This window comes from Corvus moneduloides, chromosome 6 (genome assembly GCF_009650955.1).
Source record: "Corvus moneduloides isolate bCorMon1 chromosome 6, bCorMon1.pri, whole genome shotgun sequence".
NCBI classification, from domain to species: domain Eukaryota; kingdom Metazoa; phylum Chordata; class Aves; order Passeriformes; family Corvidae; genus Corvus; species Corvus moneduloides.
In genome coordinates this window covers 2,598,978-2,612,551 of record NC_045481.1, presented here as the reverse complement: position 1 = coordinate 2,612,551, position 13,574 = coordinate 2,598,978, and the positions used below count along the sequence as shown (strand labels likewise).

The window sequence follows — 13,574 nt, the reverse complement described above, 5'->3', positions numbered from 1 at the left end:
CCTCCCGCCCGCCCCCGGGCCCGCTCCCCCAGCCCCCGCCCCGCTCCGCCCCGCTCCGCCCTTAGCGCTCTCCTGTCTCCTCCCGGGCAGCTATCTCCCCGGTTCGTTTAATGAGCCCGCTCGCAACCCCTAAATTCGGAGTAATTCACCCCAAAGTTTCAGTAAGGGGCGCTTCGCCCGTTAACGCTGACCAGGGCCCGGCTCGGAGCGCCTCCGGCCGGGCGCGCTCCAGGCACGGCGCGGCCATTAACGCTCCCTGTCTCCGTCCCCTGACATTCCCCAGGGCTCCTTCTCACACGCCCGCTTCCATCTTGGCTCTATCGCCCATGGGAATGACGCTGCTGCCTCACGTTTTAGCTGGCAACGCCAAGCGGGTCATCTCTGGACTGCCCAGGGAGGCGGTGGAGTCCCCATCCCCGGTCCAGGGAACGCCTGGACGTGGCCTCAGTGCTCTGGGTTGGGGGACGAGGTGGGGACTGGTCACAGGCTGGACTCGATGATACCGGAGGTGTTTTCCAACCTGGGATGACTCTGGGATCTCCAATCAGCTCCTCTTTGTGTGAGTGATGCCCTCAGACACCTCAGTGCTGGGGCAAGAATCTGTTTTATTGCTTTTTGAGGTCCCATGCTCTGATAACTCCAGGAGAGCTGGAGAGGGACTTTGGACAAGGGCGTAGAGAGACAGGACACAGGGAATGGCTTCAGACTGCCAGAGGGCAGGGCTGGATGGGAGATTGGGAACTGGGAATTCTGCCCTGGGAGGGTGCTGAGGCCCTGGCACAGGGTGCCCAGAGCAGCTGTGGCTGCCCCTGGATCCCTGCAAGTGTTCCAGGCCAGGTTGGATGGGGCTTGGAGCAACCTGGGATAGTGGGAGGTGTCCCTGCCCATGGCAGGGGGTTGGAATGAGATGGTCCTTAAGCTCCCTTCCAACCCAAACCATTTTATGATTCTATGAGACTTCACTTAAGCTGCAGTTTTTCATTCCTGTGCTTTTTGGTGAACTAAAAACCTACACTGGTGTCACTGGGATTTCTGAGGAAAGCTTAGTCAAAGCAAGCAAAGTTAATGGGTTGGTTGCTTAAATAAAATTGCAAGTGTCCTTTTGGAAATACTAGCCCTGGAATTTTAGTCTCAGTTTTTATTTCTAGTGCACCTTTCTGCTCTTTTTACTAAATAAAACTTTGAGAAACCTTCAGCAATCATGTTTCAGCAACCACTCCCTCAGCCAAAGGCTCAGCTCGCTGTTCACACCACTGTAGTGCTTGGAAATGGACTTTTTATCTCATGTTCTCATTGTTCCAGGCACGCCGGCTGTACAAGCTGCACTCAAAAGGGCGTTAAAACTAAACCTGAGATTTGCATCTTTACACTCCTGACACAGCCACAGTAGGAAGAAAGGTCTGTAACAGCCATATAAACAGGGAAATATTGTTGCCTGTCCTGTTTGAACTGTTCTACACCTTACACTACCTGTTTTATCTGTGATGGGAAAGGAAACAAAACTACAGCTGTTAAAATTGCCAGGCAGATGCTGTGTGTTTCCTGAAGTCAAGAGCTAATCTAATGTACTTGCCTGTCAGCTGAGCATGCCCAGAGTAATCCAATTAGGATAATTAGAAGTAGCCAGAAGTGGTTTAGTGCACTGCTGCTCCAGTCCAACATTCAGGTGAGCTGCACAGTGCAGTGGATCTGTGTGCACCCCTCAGGGTGGAACTGCTTGGAAAACAAAGCAGATGCCCTTAAAAAACACCACCACCTTGTTTACTTCTTGCAATAATTAAACACCAGCTCAGGTAAATCCTATTCCCAGAATTCAGCAGCAAATGAATGTGCCCAGGTGGGCAAAAAGGCCGAAGGCTCCTGGCTTGTACCAGCCACAGTGTGGCCATGGGACCAGGGCAGTGACTGTCCCCTGGGCTGGCACTGCTGAGGCACCTCCAGTCCTGGGGGCAGCTCCGGGCCCCTCATGGAAAGGACATGCAGGGGCTGGAGCGTGTCCAGGGAAGGGAACGGAGCTGGGAAGGGGCTGGAGCCCCAGGAGTGGCTGAGGGAGCTGGGAAAGGGGCTCAGGCTGGAGCAAAGGAGGCTCAGGGGGGACCTTGTGGCTCTGCACAAGTCCCTGACAGGAGGGGGCAGCCGGGGGGGGTCGGGCTCTGCTCGCAGGGAACAGGGACAGAAGGAGAGGGAATGGCCTCAAGGTGCACCAGGGGAGGTTTAAATTGGATATTAGGGAAATTCCTTCATGGAAAGGGTTGTCCAGACCCCACCAGTCCCTCCTCTCTCCAAGGGACATGCTGCCTCTGTTTGGAATGGGAGGAAGCAGGACTCCAATCCCTACACCAGAGAAAAGTTGCTCCTCAAACTCAGAAGACACAAAATTCACCTCTCTATGAGAGCTACACACAAAGTCCACCAGGATAAACAGATTTAAACAGGTTTTATTCATAAACTGTTTGGGGAAATGAGATTTACTGATATACAAAAAGTCAAGAAATGAACTGACTTTCTTCTGTTTGTGAATCCCTTCAGGCACGTTTATAAATTCCCACCATAATTGCTAAGGGAACAACACATCTCCACACATTTGACTGAGCCTGGGCTGTAATGAACATTGCATTTCGGAATTGTACAGAAACACACTCCTGTAGCCAACTTGCAACTAGCATTCCCAAAATTACTAGCTACATGCTACACAAACACTTTACAATGATAATCAAGAGGTACATTATTTCTCTCTTTTTTTTATGCATTAACCCCGTAGGATGTGTACAATCAATCACAAATTCTATGGTTAATTTACACAGGTTTGTAGTCAAGCTTGGACTCCAGCTTCTTGGAATCAGCCACTTTCCTGACAGCTTTCATGAAATCTTCCTGAACTACGAAGTCATGATCGGCACGGATGGCAAACATCCCTGGGAGGGAGGATTTAACAGTGTGAAGACAGAACATGAAGTTTCACTCAAATCCAAATGAAAACAGATCCAGGTTACACTGTCTGCATGTGGACCTTCCCATGTCTTGGATGTTGGGAAGAGGAGGGAATTCACCTTTCTGAACTAGGGGATTACTAAAAAGAAAACTTGTTTAAACTCTGAGTGTGCATTTAGTGTGTTACTTAGCCTGCCCATGCAGGCAAACCCCGAATGCACAAATTTTCATGTGGAAAAAGCATAAAATAACATCCACTCTCCAGGCACACAGGTACCAAGAGCCCTGAACTCTCTGCAAAAAGGAGAAAAATGGGTACAATCACTGTTTCTGGAATGTAACTGGTTCTAATGAGACAGTGGGACACATCATGATCAGCCAACAAGTGGTTGGCTCAGATGAGCTCAAGTGAAATGTTCCAGCAGGATGTTTCTGAGCTCCTGGGTTTAATCAAGAGAGGAACAGCTCCAAGGTTCAGCATTATCCAAGATTTAGCACATCCAAATGAAGAGTTAAGGAATTACCTGCTTCAGTACAGACATTTCTCAAGTCTGCTCCGTTGAAGCCATCTGAAAGCTTCACGATTGCTTCATAATCTGTTCATAAAACACCAATGCCCGTTAGGAATAAATCACCTTTCCCATTAGGGATGCCAATGAAATACATATCCAGCTACCAAACAGCCACTTGGATTTCAGTGCAAACAGAGAGCTGCCCACTGGGCTGATAAATTAACTGGAATCATCAGCTGTATCAGCCCTTCCATTAAAACAGAAATGTGTGGCAGCCAGAAGCTTATGTTACATAATTAAATCCCAAAGTTACCATCTTGTGGTTACAAGAATCAACATGAAGTGCAAAAACTCCATCAGTGCAATGTTCTTATCATTTAAATGATGTAAAAACCCAGAAAACTTATCTCCAAGTGATCATAACTCAGTCCCTTTCTACTTCCAACACTCCATCTAAGAAAGGCATTTAATTGTCTTAATATATTCAGCCTGGTATTTTATGCACACATATATTACTAAGAGTGGCCATGGTTATAATTCAGTGGGAATCAATTTCTAATCCACTGTGTCTGTTGAGCCTCCAGCAAGTTCTGATTTTTGCAAGCTGCTTATTAAAATTATCAACTCCCTGGAAAACTTTTCAGTTTCCCTTCTGTATAAAATTCCAAACATTTGAACTGAATGTTTTTATCTCAGGAATCCAAAAACACCTAAAGATGAGAAGTTCTTCAGCTGTATTTTAATTCCATGTAGTACAATGTCATATAAAAATTCTTTTCGTAATTGGAAAGTTAAAAAAACCTAAGTGAGGGGACTAAGCAAGGTTGAACAGTGCAAGGTTTGTGAGTTTAGGGTTTTCAGCAGACACCAGGATTGAAGCAGGAGAATCTCTTGCTGGAACCTGAGCAGGTTCTTACCTTTGGATTTTAATGCAACTCCCACCTCACCCTGCTGCTAAGTCCTGGCCTTCTTTTTGGGATATCAAAGCTGAGTATCACAGTCTTTCCATATCACATGCAGGAATTTAGCAAGGACCTGACACCTCACCTTGCTGAATGGCAGAAGGAATGATCCTACCCTGCTCCACTCCAGTGCCAAAGACATGAGAACAGGATGAAGTAGAATCCCACAATGGTTTGGGTTGGAAGGCATCTTCAAGACCATCTCCTTCCAACCCCTGCCATGGCCAAGGGCACCCTCCACTTGCTCCAAGCCCCGTCCAACCTGGCCTGGAACACTTCCAGGGATCCAGAGGCAGCCACAGCTTCTCTGGGCAACCAGGGCCCCACCACTCAGCCAAAAATTCCTTCTCAATATCCCATCTAACAGTGTCCTCTGGTGCTGCCTTGTCCTGCCACTTCTCCTGCCACTCCATGCCTTGTAAAAAGTTTCTCTCCAAGAACTTTACCTCAGGTTCATGATTTGCTTTGGAGCTCCTTCTCTCTCTTAGCCTGCAGTCACATGCAGGTTTAAGCCAACACTGCTGCTAAGAAAAGCAATGCCCATCCCTGGCCCTCCCCCAGCTCGCTCCTGCTCTCCCTGTGCTGAGCTGCAGCTGTTGATGCAGCCAGATGGTGACCGGGATCAGCTCCAGGGGCTGCAGGAATCGCTGCTGTCAGCACAGAGGGGGTGGGGGTGGCACGGGGCCCTGGGGCACTGCTGCACTCCCAGGCAGCCAGCACTGCTTTAAAAGCAAATCCCAGCCCCAGTTTCCTCCAGGAAAGCCGTGAGGAGTCACTGTGAAAGCAGGACTCTGGGCAGCTCAGAGTAACACAGTCCTTAAATAAACCTTCCCCGTTTTATCTTCTTATTCTCCCCTTATGTTCCTGAGAGAACAATCCACACCACACCCAGACAACAATTTTCCTTATGCCGTCTCTAAACTCCCAAGGTTTCTCCCTGACTTCTAAAGATTGTTGCTTTCAGACTTCTTCATTAACAGTATTTCTTTCATTGAGGAGTGAATGAAAACACTCTCTACTTGCACTAAAAGCTGTGCCTTTAGAAACAGGAAACTGCCTGATGAGAACCACGTTGATTTTCCAGTTTCCAGCTGTGCTCCAAGGGTTTATATTCTGTTTTCCTTTTCAAAGACTTAACAACAGTTCAATCATGATGCATTAAAAAATAAAAGAAGTAGAATTCCAAGAGGGGAAGTTGTGTGGGCACAACAAAGAGTGTAAATGTGGGAATTCAGTCAGAATCACTGTAACAACTCATCCTCTTCCCACTTTTACAAACAGCAGTAGGAATGACATCCAGGTTAACTCCCTACTTACCTATTTCACCATGTTTAGTGATAGGACCTGCGTGAATCTTCAAAATATCTAATCTGGCTTGCTCATTTGGTAGATCGATATCTAGAAAGAATTATAGCTTCAATAAAAGCAGAAACCCAGAATTCCCATGGGATATATCCTCCTTTCAGCCACTGGGAAGCAGAAACTCACGGATTTTTCTATCCAGCCTTCCGGGCCGCAGCAGGGCAGGATCCAAGGTGTCAGGTCTGTTTGTAGCCATGATCATTTTAACTCTGTGCAGAGTGTCAAATCCATCCATCTGATTCAACAACTAACAGGAAAAAGAACTTTGGTGTCAAACAACCCCAAACCTTCACAGTCTGATTTGTTTTCCTGCCTAAGTATTTTCACCAAGATGAAAAGCTCTGAATATAAGTCAAAAAAAAAAAAAAAATCCTACAAGGGCTCAAGCTCCCTGAATATTCCATTCCAAGCAATGAAGAGCTGAAGAGAGACACTGAAAATGCTTTGCCCAGAGAAAAGGACATTGAGAAAAGCTGAGCTCAAACATGAAACACTTGACTAAAACAATGAGGCAAAGAAAACACTGCAAGGACTAAAGGAGCCAATGGCTGCCTGACACATTTGGACTGTAGTGCACCAAGGCCAGGACATTCCAATTAGACTTGAAGAACAGCCTCTGGAATACTAATCCACACACAGGAAGGCGTTTCATTGTGAGCACTCAAAGCACTTGGATCACAGTGATTTCATTCTCTGTGGAAGGCAGACACATTCTTTTGAACCAGGCAAACTGTTTGCAAACACAGGCCATGGAAGGTTCCCATTAGCTTCAGAATTCCTAACTGTCACCAGTGGTTTTAATATTCTCATCACACGACCCAGTTTACCAAAGCAATTAACACAGAAACAAAGAAATACAACTGCTCCTCCTAGCTTTGAAAAGCCAACTCTAACACTCCAAAACTGTTACAGACAAGAGTCTTTGGGACTAAAAGGGTTAGAAAGGGGGCCCTCCAACCTTCAAAGACACAGGGAGCAGCAGTAAGCAAAGGAAAATATCCCGAATAATTACAGCAGTTTATAAGATTCAATTAATATCCACATTGAACTCATGGCTGAGTTATCAGGATGTGCAGCTGCCTTTTGTAAAAGCAGCACTTAGTTCACTTCTAGTTTAAGATTATGAACCCAGAAAACATTCTGCCAAGCCAGAAACCAGGTAACAATTCACAGCTGTATTATATTTAACGTGGCTGTTCAGGACACAGGCAGGAACTGGACACTCACCTCCATCAGAGTCCTCTGAATTTCTCTGTCAGCTGATGTGCCTTCGGAAAAGCGGCGCCCACCTGCAGCACACCAAATCATCAGTTCAGGTATTTGCCTTTTGCCTCTTAAACAGGGGGGAATTGGCTTTATAGCTGATTTCAGCCTTAAAAGGAGAGCCCAGCCACTCCCCCAAACCATGAGCCTTACCAATAGCATCGATCTCATCCATGAAAATGATGCAGGGCTGATGATCTCTGGCATAATTGAACATCTCTCGGATCAGCCGAGCGCTCTCGCCGATGTATTTGTCCACTATGGAACTCGACACCACCTTGGGAAGCACAGAGGACATGGATGAGGAGGCTGGAGAGCAAACAGACCCTATGTGTGTGAGGGCACTGCCATTACACACCTTGAGGAAGTTGCAATCCAGCTGGCTGGCAACTGCTCTGGCCAAAAGGGTTTTTCCTGTACCTGGACAGACAAGAGATTGAAGCTGTTTGATTACTAGCTCAACACTGCCTGCCAGTGACTTGGGAAAGAGGGGAAAAAAGAAAGGGAAAGGGAGAAAAGGAAAGGGAGAAAAGGAAAGGGAGAAAAGGAAAGGGAGAAAAGGAAAGGGAGAAAAGGAAAGGGAGAAAAGGAAAGGGAGAAAAGGAAAGGGAGAAAAGGAAAGGGAGAAAAGGAAAGGGAGAAAAGGAAAGGGAGAAAAGGAAGGGGAGAAAAGGAAGGGGAGAAAAGGAAGGGGAGAAAAGGAAGGGGAGAAAAGGAAGGGGAGAAAAGGAAGGGGAGAAAAGGAAGGGGAGAAAAGTAAAAAGAAAAGGGGGAAGGGGGAAAGGGGGGAAAAGGGGGGAAAAGGGGGCAAAAGGGGGGAAAAGGGGGGAAAAGAGGGAAAAGAGGGAAAGGAGAAAGAAAACAGAGAGGAGAGAGGGAAGAGAGAGGGAAGAGAGAGGGAAGAGAGAGGGAAGAGAGAGGGAAGAGAGAGGGAAGAGAGAGGGAAGAGAGAGGGAAGAGAGAGGGAAGAGAGAGGGAAGAGAGAGGGAAGAGAGAGGGAAGAGAGAGGGAAGGAAAAGGAAAAAACAGAACGGAAAGGGAGAAAAGGAGAAATAAAGCAAGCTCTTGCCACAGTCTGAAAGCCACAACCAACCACTGGTTCCCCTTCGCTGAGACTCACCAGGGGGGCCGTAGAGCAGGCAGCCTTTTGGAGGGATGATTCCCACACGCTGGAATAATTCTGGGTTTGTAAGTGGAAGTTCAATGACCTGTGAAGGAACAGAGAACAAACTGAGACTCTGTGGTTTAAAACAGTTAATGGTGCACCTGCCAGCCTGTTTTTCATGTATCTGCATTTTTATTTATTGGCAGCATTTTTGTGTGAGGAACAGTTAAGTAAGAAAATGTCAGAGATCCTATGGATCAATCCACACCCCTGCCCTGGCTCTGCAATGGCTGGTTCCTCTCAATGCTCTCTGCTCAAATCACATCCCTACTATCTTAATTCCACTCCCCAAAACAATCCTGGTGGTTTTTGAGCAATATTCCAGTCTGTTTTGCTGGCCCTCCCACTTGACTTCATGGCATTCCCACAGCTAAAGGGTCTCAGATCCTTTAAATCCTCTTCACTATAGGATTATCTTCATTTTAGTCCCAATCCAAGCACTTTAAATGAAGCATGGAAAGCACTAATCTGAGAGGATCCTTGAACAGCCTGATGGTAGTGTAGGACAAACATCAAAAAGGTGGTTTTGCCCTGAAAAGCTTCACTCAGAGCATTTATCAGTGTCTGGTGGGGGGTTTGAGGCACTGGGTACCTCCCGTAACTCCCGGATTTGTTCCGACAACCCTCCGATCTCGGAATAGGAAACATCTCCTGGGTCTTCATGAGACATGTTATAAACCAGTGGATCCACTTCCCTGGGCAAGTATCTGGAAAACAAGAGTTAAGAGGAGATGTTTTTCACTGTGCAGACACATTGGTAAATTTATAAAGTTATTTCCATCAGTTCTACAGCAATATGAAAATTATTTCTTCTCTTCCCACCTTATGTGCTGAAAAAAACCAGGAAAAAACCCAAACCTAGCAAACTTTTTGAAGTTTTAAAACACAGCTTAAAAATTGGCTGAAAATACCAGTTATTTTTCTAAAGGACATCCAATTACTTTTAAAATCATATAAAATAGACACACTACTCTTCCCTCAAAATAACTGTCCTTATTTAAGCATTGCTTTGCAGAAAGTGTTTACAAAATATTACAGAACTGATTATTCCAAGCTTTGTGTAATGTTTTCCCCCCTTTTTATGATGAGAAGAGCACAATCCTACCTCATAATAGTCAGAGTGGTCATGTCCAGAGCAACTCTTGTCCCTGGCTTCAGCTTACTCTTGTCAAGCTAGCCCCAAAAAAAGGAATTCTGTTAGAACCCCACTCCAACACAATCCCTCATTTTAGCCAAGAGGCTCACTGGAGTTTGCACTCCTTGCTGCATCCCACACAAGTAAAAACAAGGCTACTGTATGACACACCAAGCAGTCATTAACTCACCTCCACCACTTTTAAAATAAAGATTATTTTCTAGTCCATCATTAATTTTTAATTTTACTGCTGTCCATCTGACTGGATCAGCGGGATCTAATCCTCCCCTCTGCTCCACACAGAAACAGCTGTTTCAGAGTAACTGAACAATCCTCACAAAAAGTTGCACATTTTCCTGTGTCATTACTTCCCACCTTTGAAGTCAGCTGTTTGATTATTCTCTTTCACCTCGGATGCCTCCTCTCCTGCCTCAGCAGTTTTTGTCTGCTTATTCCATTTTAATGGGATTTTTAAACACATTCTAGTACACCCTGCTAAACCCTGCTGGAATTAAAAGAGTTTCTCACCTTGTCTTTCAAAAACTAATTTCTCCTGAGCTTTAAGGACAAGGACACAGCCCATGCTGGATGGGATATTGGGAAGGAATTCCTGGCTGGGAGGGTGGTGGGGCCCTGGCACAGGGTGCTCAGAGAAGCTGGGGCTGCCCCTGGATCCCTGGAAGTGTCCCAGGATAGTTTGGACAGGGCTTGGAGCAGCCTGGGACAGTGGAAGGTGTCCCTGCCCATGGCAGGGGGTGGGACTGGACGTGCTTTTAAGGTCCCTTCCAACACAAACCATTCTGGAATTCTGGGACATGGCATCTGCACAACAAGGATTCCAACAACCCTTTTCCAGGATTCCTGGAAGCTTCCCATTGCCCCTGCTGGGGGATTTATAAGGTCCCTTGCCACGTGGGTTCTTGACCCTCCGGCAGGGTTTAGGATCAAGCAGTCTCTCTTCCCTTACTGGGTCACTACTAAGGCCTCTTTCCAGCTCCCTTATCCAAAGAACTTTGTAACAGCTTGGAATTCTCTCAGGTTCAACTCTGCCCAACAGATTTAAGCTATACTGCAGTGAGAAGAAAACAAAGAGAAACCACTTGACCTTCTTAGCTAATGCACTTGAGAAAGGGAAGTAATTTTGCTCCCAGTTAAACAGCCTTGCTCTCCTCCCTCCTGAGCAGCAGCAGCTCAGCCACGAGGGCTTTGATCAAAAACTCGTCCTTCTAGTCCGGGAGAAATTGTTTGTCTTTGATATTTTGACATTTTGAAAACAATCATGGTTTGGTTTTTTTTTTTTTTGAGCCTCTGGTAGCAAATCAAGGATCTTTTAAGATAAAAGAGTGTTTTTAGTGAAGAATAAACTCCAAAGTGTTGCAATGCCAGGTTCATCCAAGGACAACCTATTCCTTAGCATTCACCTCTGTTTCAACACAGAATATCAAGATTACCTCACATGCCCCACAGTGGAATTAAGTTTACTTATGTCTCAAAATTCTGTAATGAACATCTGTTTCTCTCCAGAAAGAGAAAAAAAAAATACAGATATGGATAAAAATAATGGCTTCAAACAGACAGAGAGTAGGGTTAGATGGGATATTGGGAACTGGGAATTCTGCCCTGTGAGGGTGGGCAGGCCCTGGCACAGGGTGCCCAGAGCAGCTGGGGCTGCCCCTGGATCCCTGGAAGTGTCCAAGGCCAGGTTGGACAGGGCTTGGAGCAGCCTGGGCTAGGGGAAGGTGTCCCTGCCCATGGCAGAGGTGGAATGGGATGGGCTTGAAGCTCCCTTCCAACCCAAACTGCTCCATGATTATGAAATATACTGAAATAATATTAAATCTAAAGTTCAGCACTGTGACAGCAACAGTCACAGCACAGCAACAGTGACATTATACAATTATCAATTTTCATAATAATCAATTTTCAGAGAGTCCAAAATCAGGCAGAAGGACAGAGTTTTGACTCAATCAAAAGAATAAAACACATGCAAGGTCCCAAGAATGCTGTGGACTGTTTTGTCTCCAGGAGGAAGTTACACTACCACCACCCACAAAGGGAGAGGGGAGCAGGAAACACCTTACCCCATCAAGGACCCAGTGGATGAAATGCAATCCTAATACTCCAGACTAAAAACAATTTTAATAAATATTCACACAGATCAATTCACCTGACGGCGACAGCCAACCACGTATCTTGGTCCATTTGTTGCCTTCACAATGACTGGAGAGAGAAAATTAGAGGAAAAACCCAAATTTACTCAATTCACCCTCTGAGTGGTGTTTCTGACCTATCCAGAATGCTTTTCTGCCAATAATCTGATCACCAGTATTTTAATTCTTTACTTCTCCATAACTTTAACAAGATTTAAACCTCAAAAGCTTATTATTTTATGACTGCCCCATCCCTGGAAGTGTTCCATGCCAAGCTGGACAAGGCTTGGAGCAGCCTGGGAGAGCAGAAGATGTCCCTGCCCATGGCAGGGGTTGGAATGAGATGGGCTTTAAGGTCTCTTCCAACCCAAACCATCCCATGATTCCATGACTTTCACAATCTCAGAGAATATAACATAAAATACTTACATTTCTCCTCTGTCAGCTGTTTAAGAACCTCGCCAACAATCTGCAAAAGAGCAAATCCAGCATTAGCCTAGAGAGAAATTAACATTGCAGAGCTCAGACACACAGAGAAAACCTCCCTAACCCAAACACTCAGTTCCTGATGTCAAGGTCCCTGTTTGTTTTACCTGGACTGTCCCCACTTTCTCTTTCTTGATGCCAAAAATGGATTTAAAGGTTACTTCCAGGCAGATTCACTGTCAACAAGCAGCACAGGATGCCAACACCTCGTTTCTCTCACATACCTGCCCAACGCTCTGTAAGGCCTTGAGATCATTTTCTGACTTCTCATACTGCTTGGTGAGCTCTTTCAGCTGTTCCCTTACTAGAAAAGGGCAGAAACACAGGATTTTGGTAACCTTCAACCCCACAAGAACACGGGGCCTGACCCTTTTCCAGCAGCAAAGCACAGGAAAAGCAAGACTGTGGGACACCAGCAAACCCAGCAAGTAACCCTCGTGCGAGTGTGGAGAATGGAATGGAGCTGGGGAAGGGGCTGGAGCAGCAGGAGCAGCTGAGAGAGATGAGGGGGCTCAGCCTGGAGAAAAGGAGGCTCGGGGGAACCTTCTGGCTCTGCACAACTCCCTGGGTGCAGCCAGAGGTTCGGGCTCTGCTCGCAGGAAAAAGGGACAGGACAAGGGGAAACGGCCTCAAGATGTACCGGGGAGATTTAGACCGGACATTAGGGAAAATTTCTTCATGGAAAGGGTGGTCAGTCACTGGGGAAGGGCTGCTGATGGCAGTGGTGGACTCCCCATCCCTGGAGGTGTCCAAGCAATGGCTGGACGTGACACTCAGTGCTCTGGTCTATTGACAAGGCGGTGACAGTCCCAGATTGTTCTCGATGATCTTCTCAAGCCTAAATGATTCTGTGACGCTCCGGAGCCCTTCCAAAGGGACCGGGACCCAGCCCTTCCGCTGGAAGCACCCACCGCCGTCCACCCCCCGCTCCCCGGGGCCCGACCAGGCCCATGACGAAGCGCGGGCCGAGCCGCGGCCGCCGCGCTCTCTCCCGGGGCTCCGCGGGACGCTCAGCGGCGCCCACCCCCGATCCCCTCACCGCCCGCCGTGCCCGCGCTCACACTCCTTGAGGCGGCCGTCGATCTCCTTGTGCTCCAGCAGCTTCTTGCGGTAGTCCTGCAGCGCCTTGTCTCTGGGGTCCGCCATGACGAGCAGCCGCCGCTCATAGGGAATGCCGGGAAGGGCCATGGCGGCGGGGGGGCGCTCCCGCCCGGCCCTCAGCGCCGCGCAGCGCCCCCTGCCGCCGCGGAGGACAGCGGCCTGTCGCGACACGCGGCTGCTGTCGTGAGGGGCCGCGCGCGGCGGGACCATCAGCTGCGATAGGCGCGGGCTGTGCCTTGGAGGGGAGCTTAAAGATACCTCGTTCCACCCCCTTCCACCACACCTCCCGCTGTCCCAGGCTGCTCCAAGCCCCAATGTCCAGCCTGGCCTTGGACACTGCCAGGGATCCAGGGGCAGCCACGGCTGCGCTGGGCACCCTGTGCCAGGGCCTGCCCACCCTCCCAGGGAACAATTCCTTCCCAATATCCCATCTAACCCTGCCCTCTGGCAGTGGGAAGCCAAGAAAAATGTTGGGATTTCACTCCCTTCCCGTGGCTCTGCAAGGGA

The 13,574-nt window shown here is 47.7% G+C and overlaps 1 protein-coding gene and 1 long non-coding RNA gene across 2 annotated transcripts; one reads left to right on the top strand and one right to left on the bottom strand.

Moving 5' to 3' along the window:
- The first annotated feature begins 27 nt into the window (after positions 1–27).
- Positions 28–2,672, top strand: LOC116446225. The gene is made up of 2 exons (XR_004241091.1): positions 28–559; positions 1,303–2,672. It is a non-coding gene; the product is annotated as an uncharacterized LOC116446225 (long non-coding RNA).
- PSMC6 (proteasome 26S subunit, ATPase 6) lies at positions 2,419–13,195 on the bottom strand. Its single transcript, XM_032113615.1, has 14 exons — positions 13,028–13,195; positions 12,191–12,270; positions 11,910–11,949; positions 11,498–11,550; positions 9,301–9,368; positions 8,788–8,902; positions 8,151–8,238; positions 7,389–7,450; positions 7,184–7,307; positions 6,995–7,056; positions 5,894–6,014; positions 5,723–5,803; positions 3,456–3,527; positions 2,419–2,915 (listed from the first exon to the last, which is right to left on the bottom strand). Exons 1-14 carry the CDS (start codon positions 13,152–13,154, stop codon positions 2,797–2,799), a joined length of 1,212 nt encoding a protein of 403 aa, XP_031969506.1. The 5' UTR covers positions 13,155–13,195; the 3' UTR covers positions 2,419–2,796.
- Positions 13,196–13,574: the final 379 nt, after the last annotated feature.

Excerpts from the sequence above, each read along its gene's own strand:
- PSMC6 (XM_032113615.1), bottom strand. The coding sequence starts at position 13,154 with ATGGCCCTTCCCGGCATTCCCTATGAGCGGCGGCTGCTCGTCATGGCG. Across the intron at positions 6,015-6,994 it reads TTCAGAGGACTCTGATGGAG|TTGTTGAATCAGATGGATGG; the intron begins GTGAGTGTCCAG and ends TTTTCCTGTTAG. Across the intron at positions 2,916-3,455 it reads AAATGTCTGTACTGAAGCAG|GGATGTTTGCCATCCGTGCC; the intron begins GTAATTCCTTAA and ends CCTCCCTCCCAG.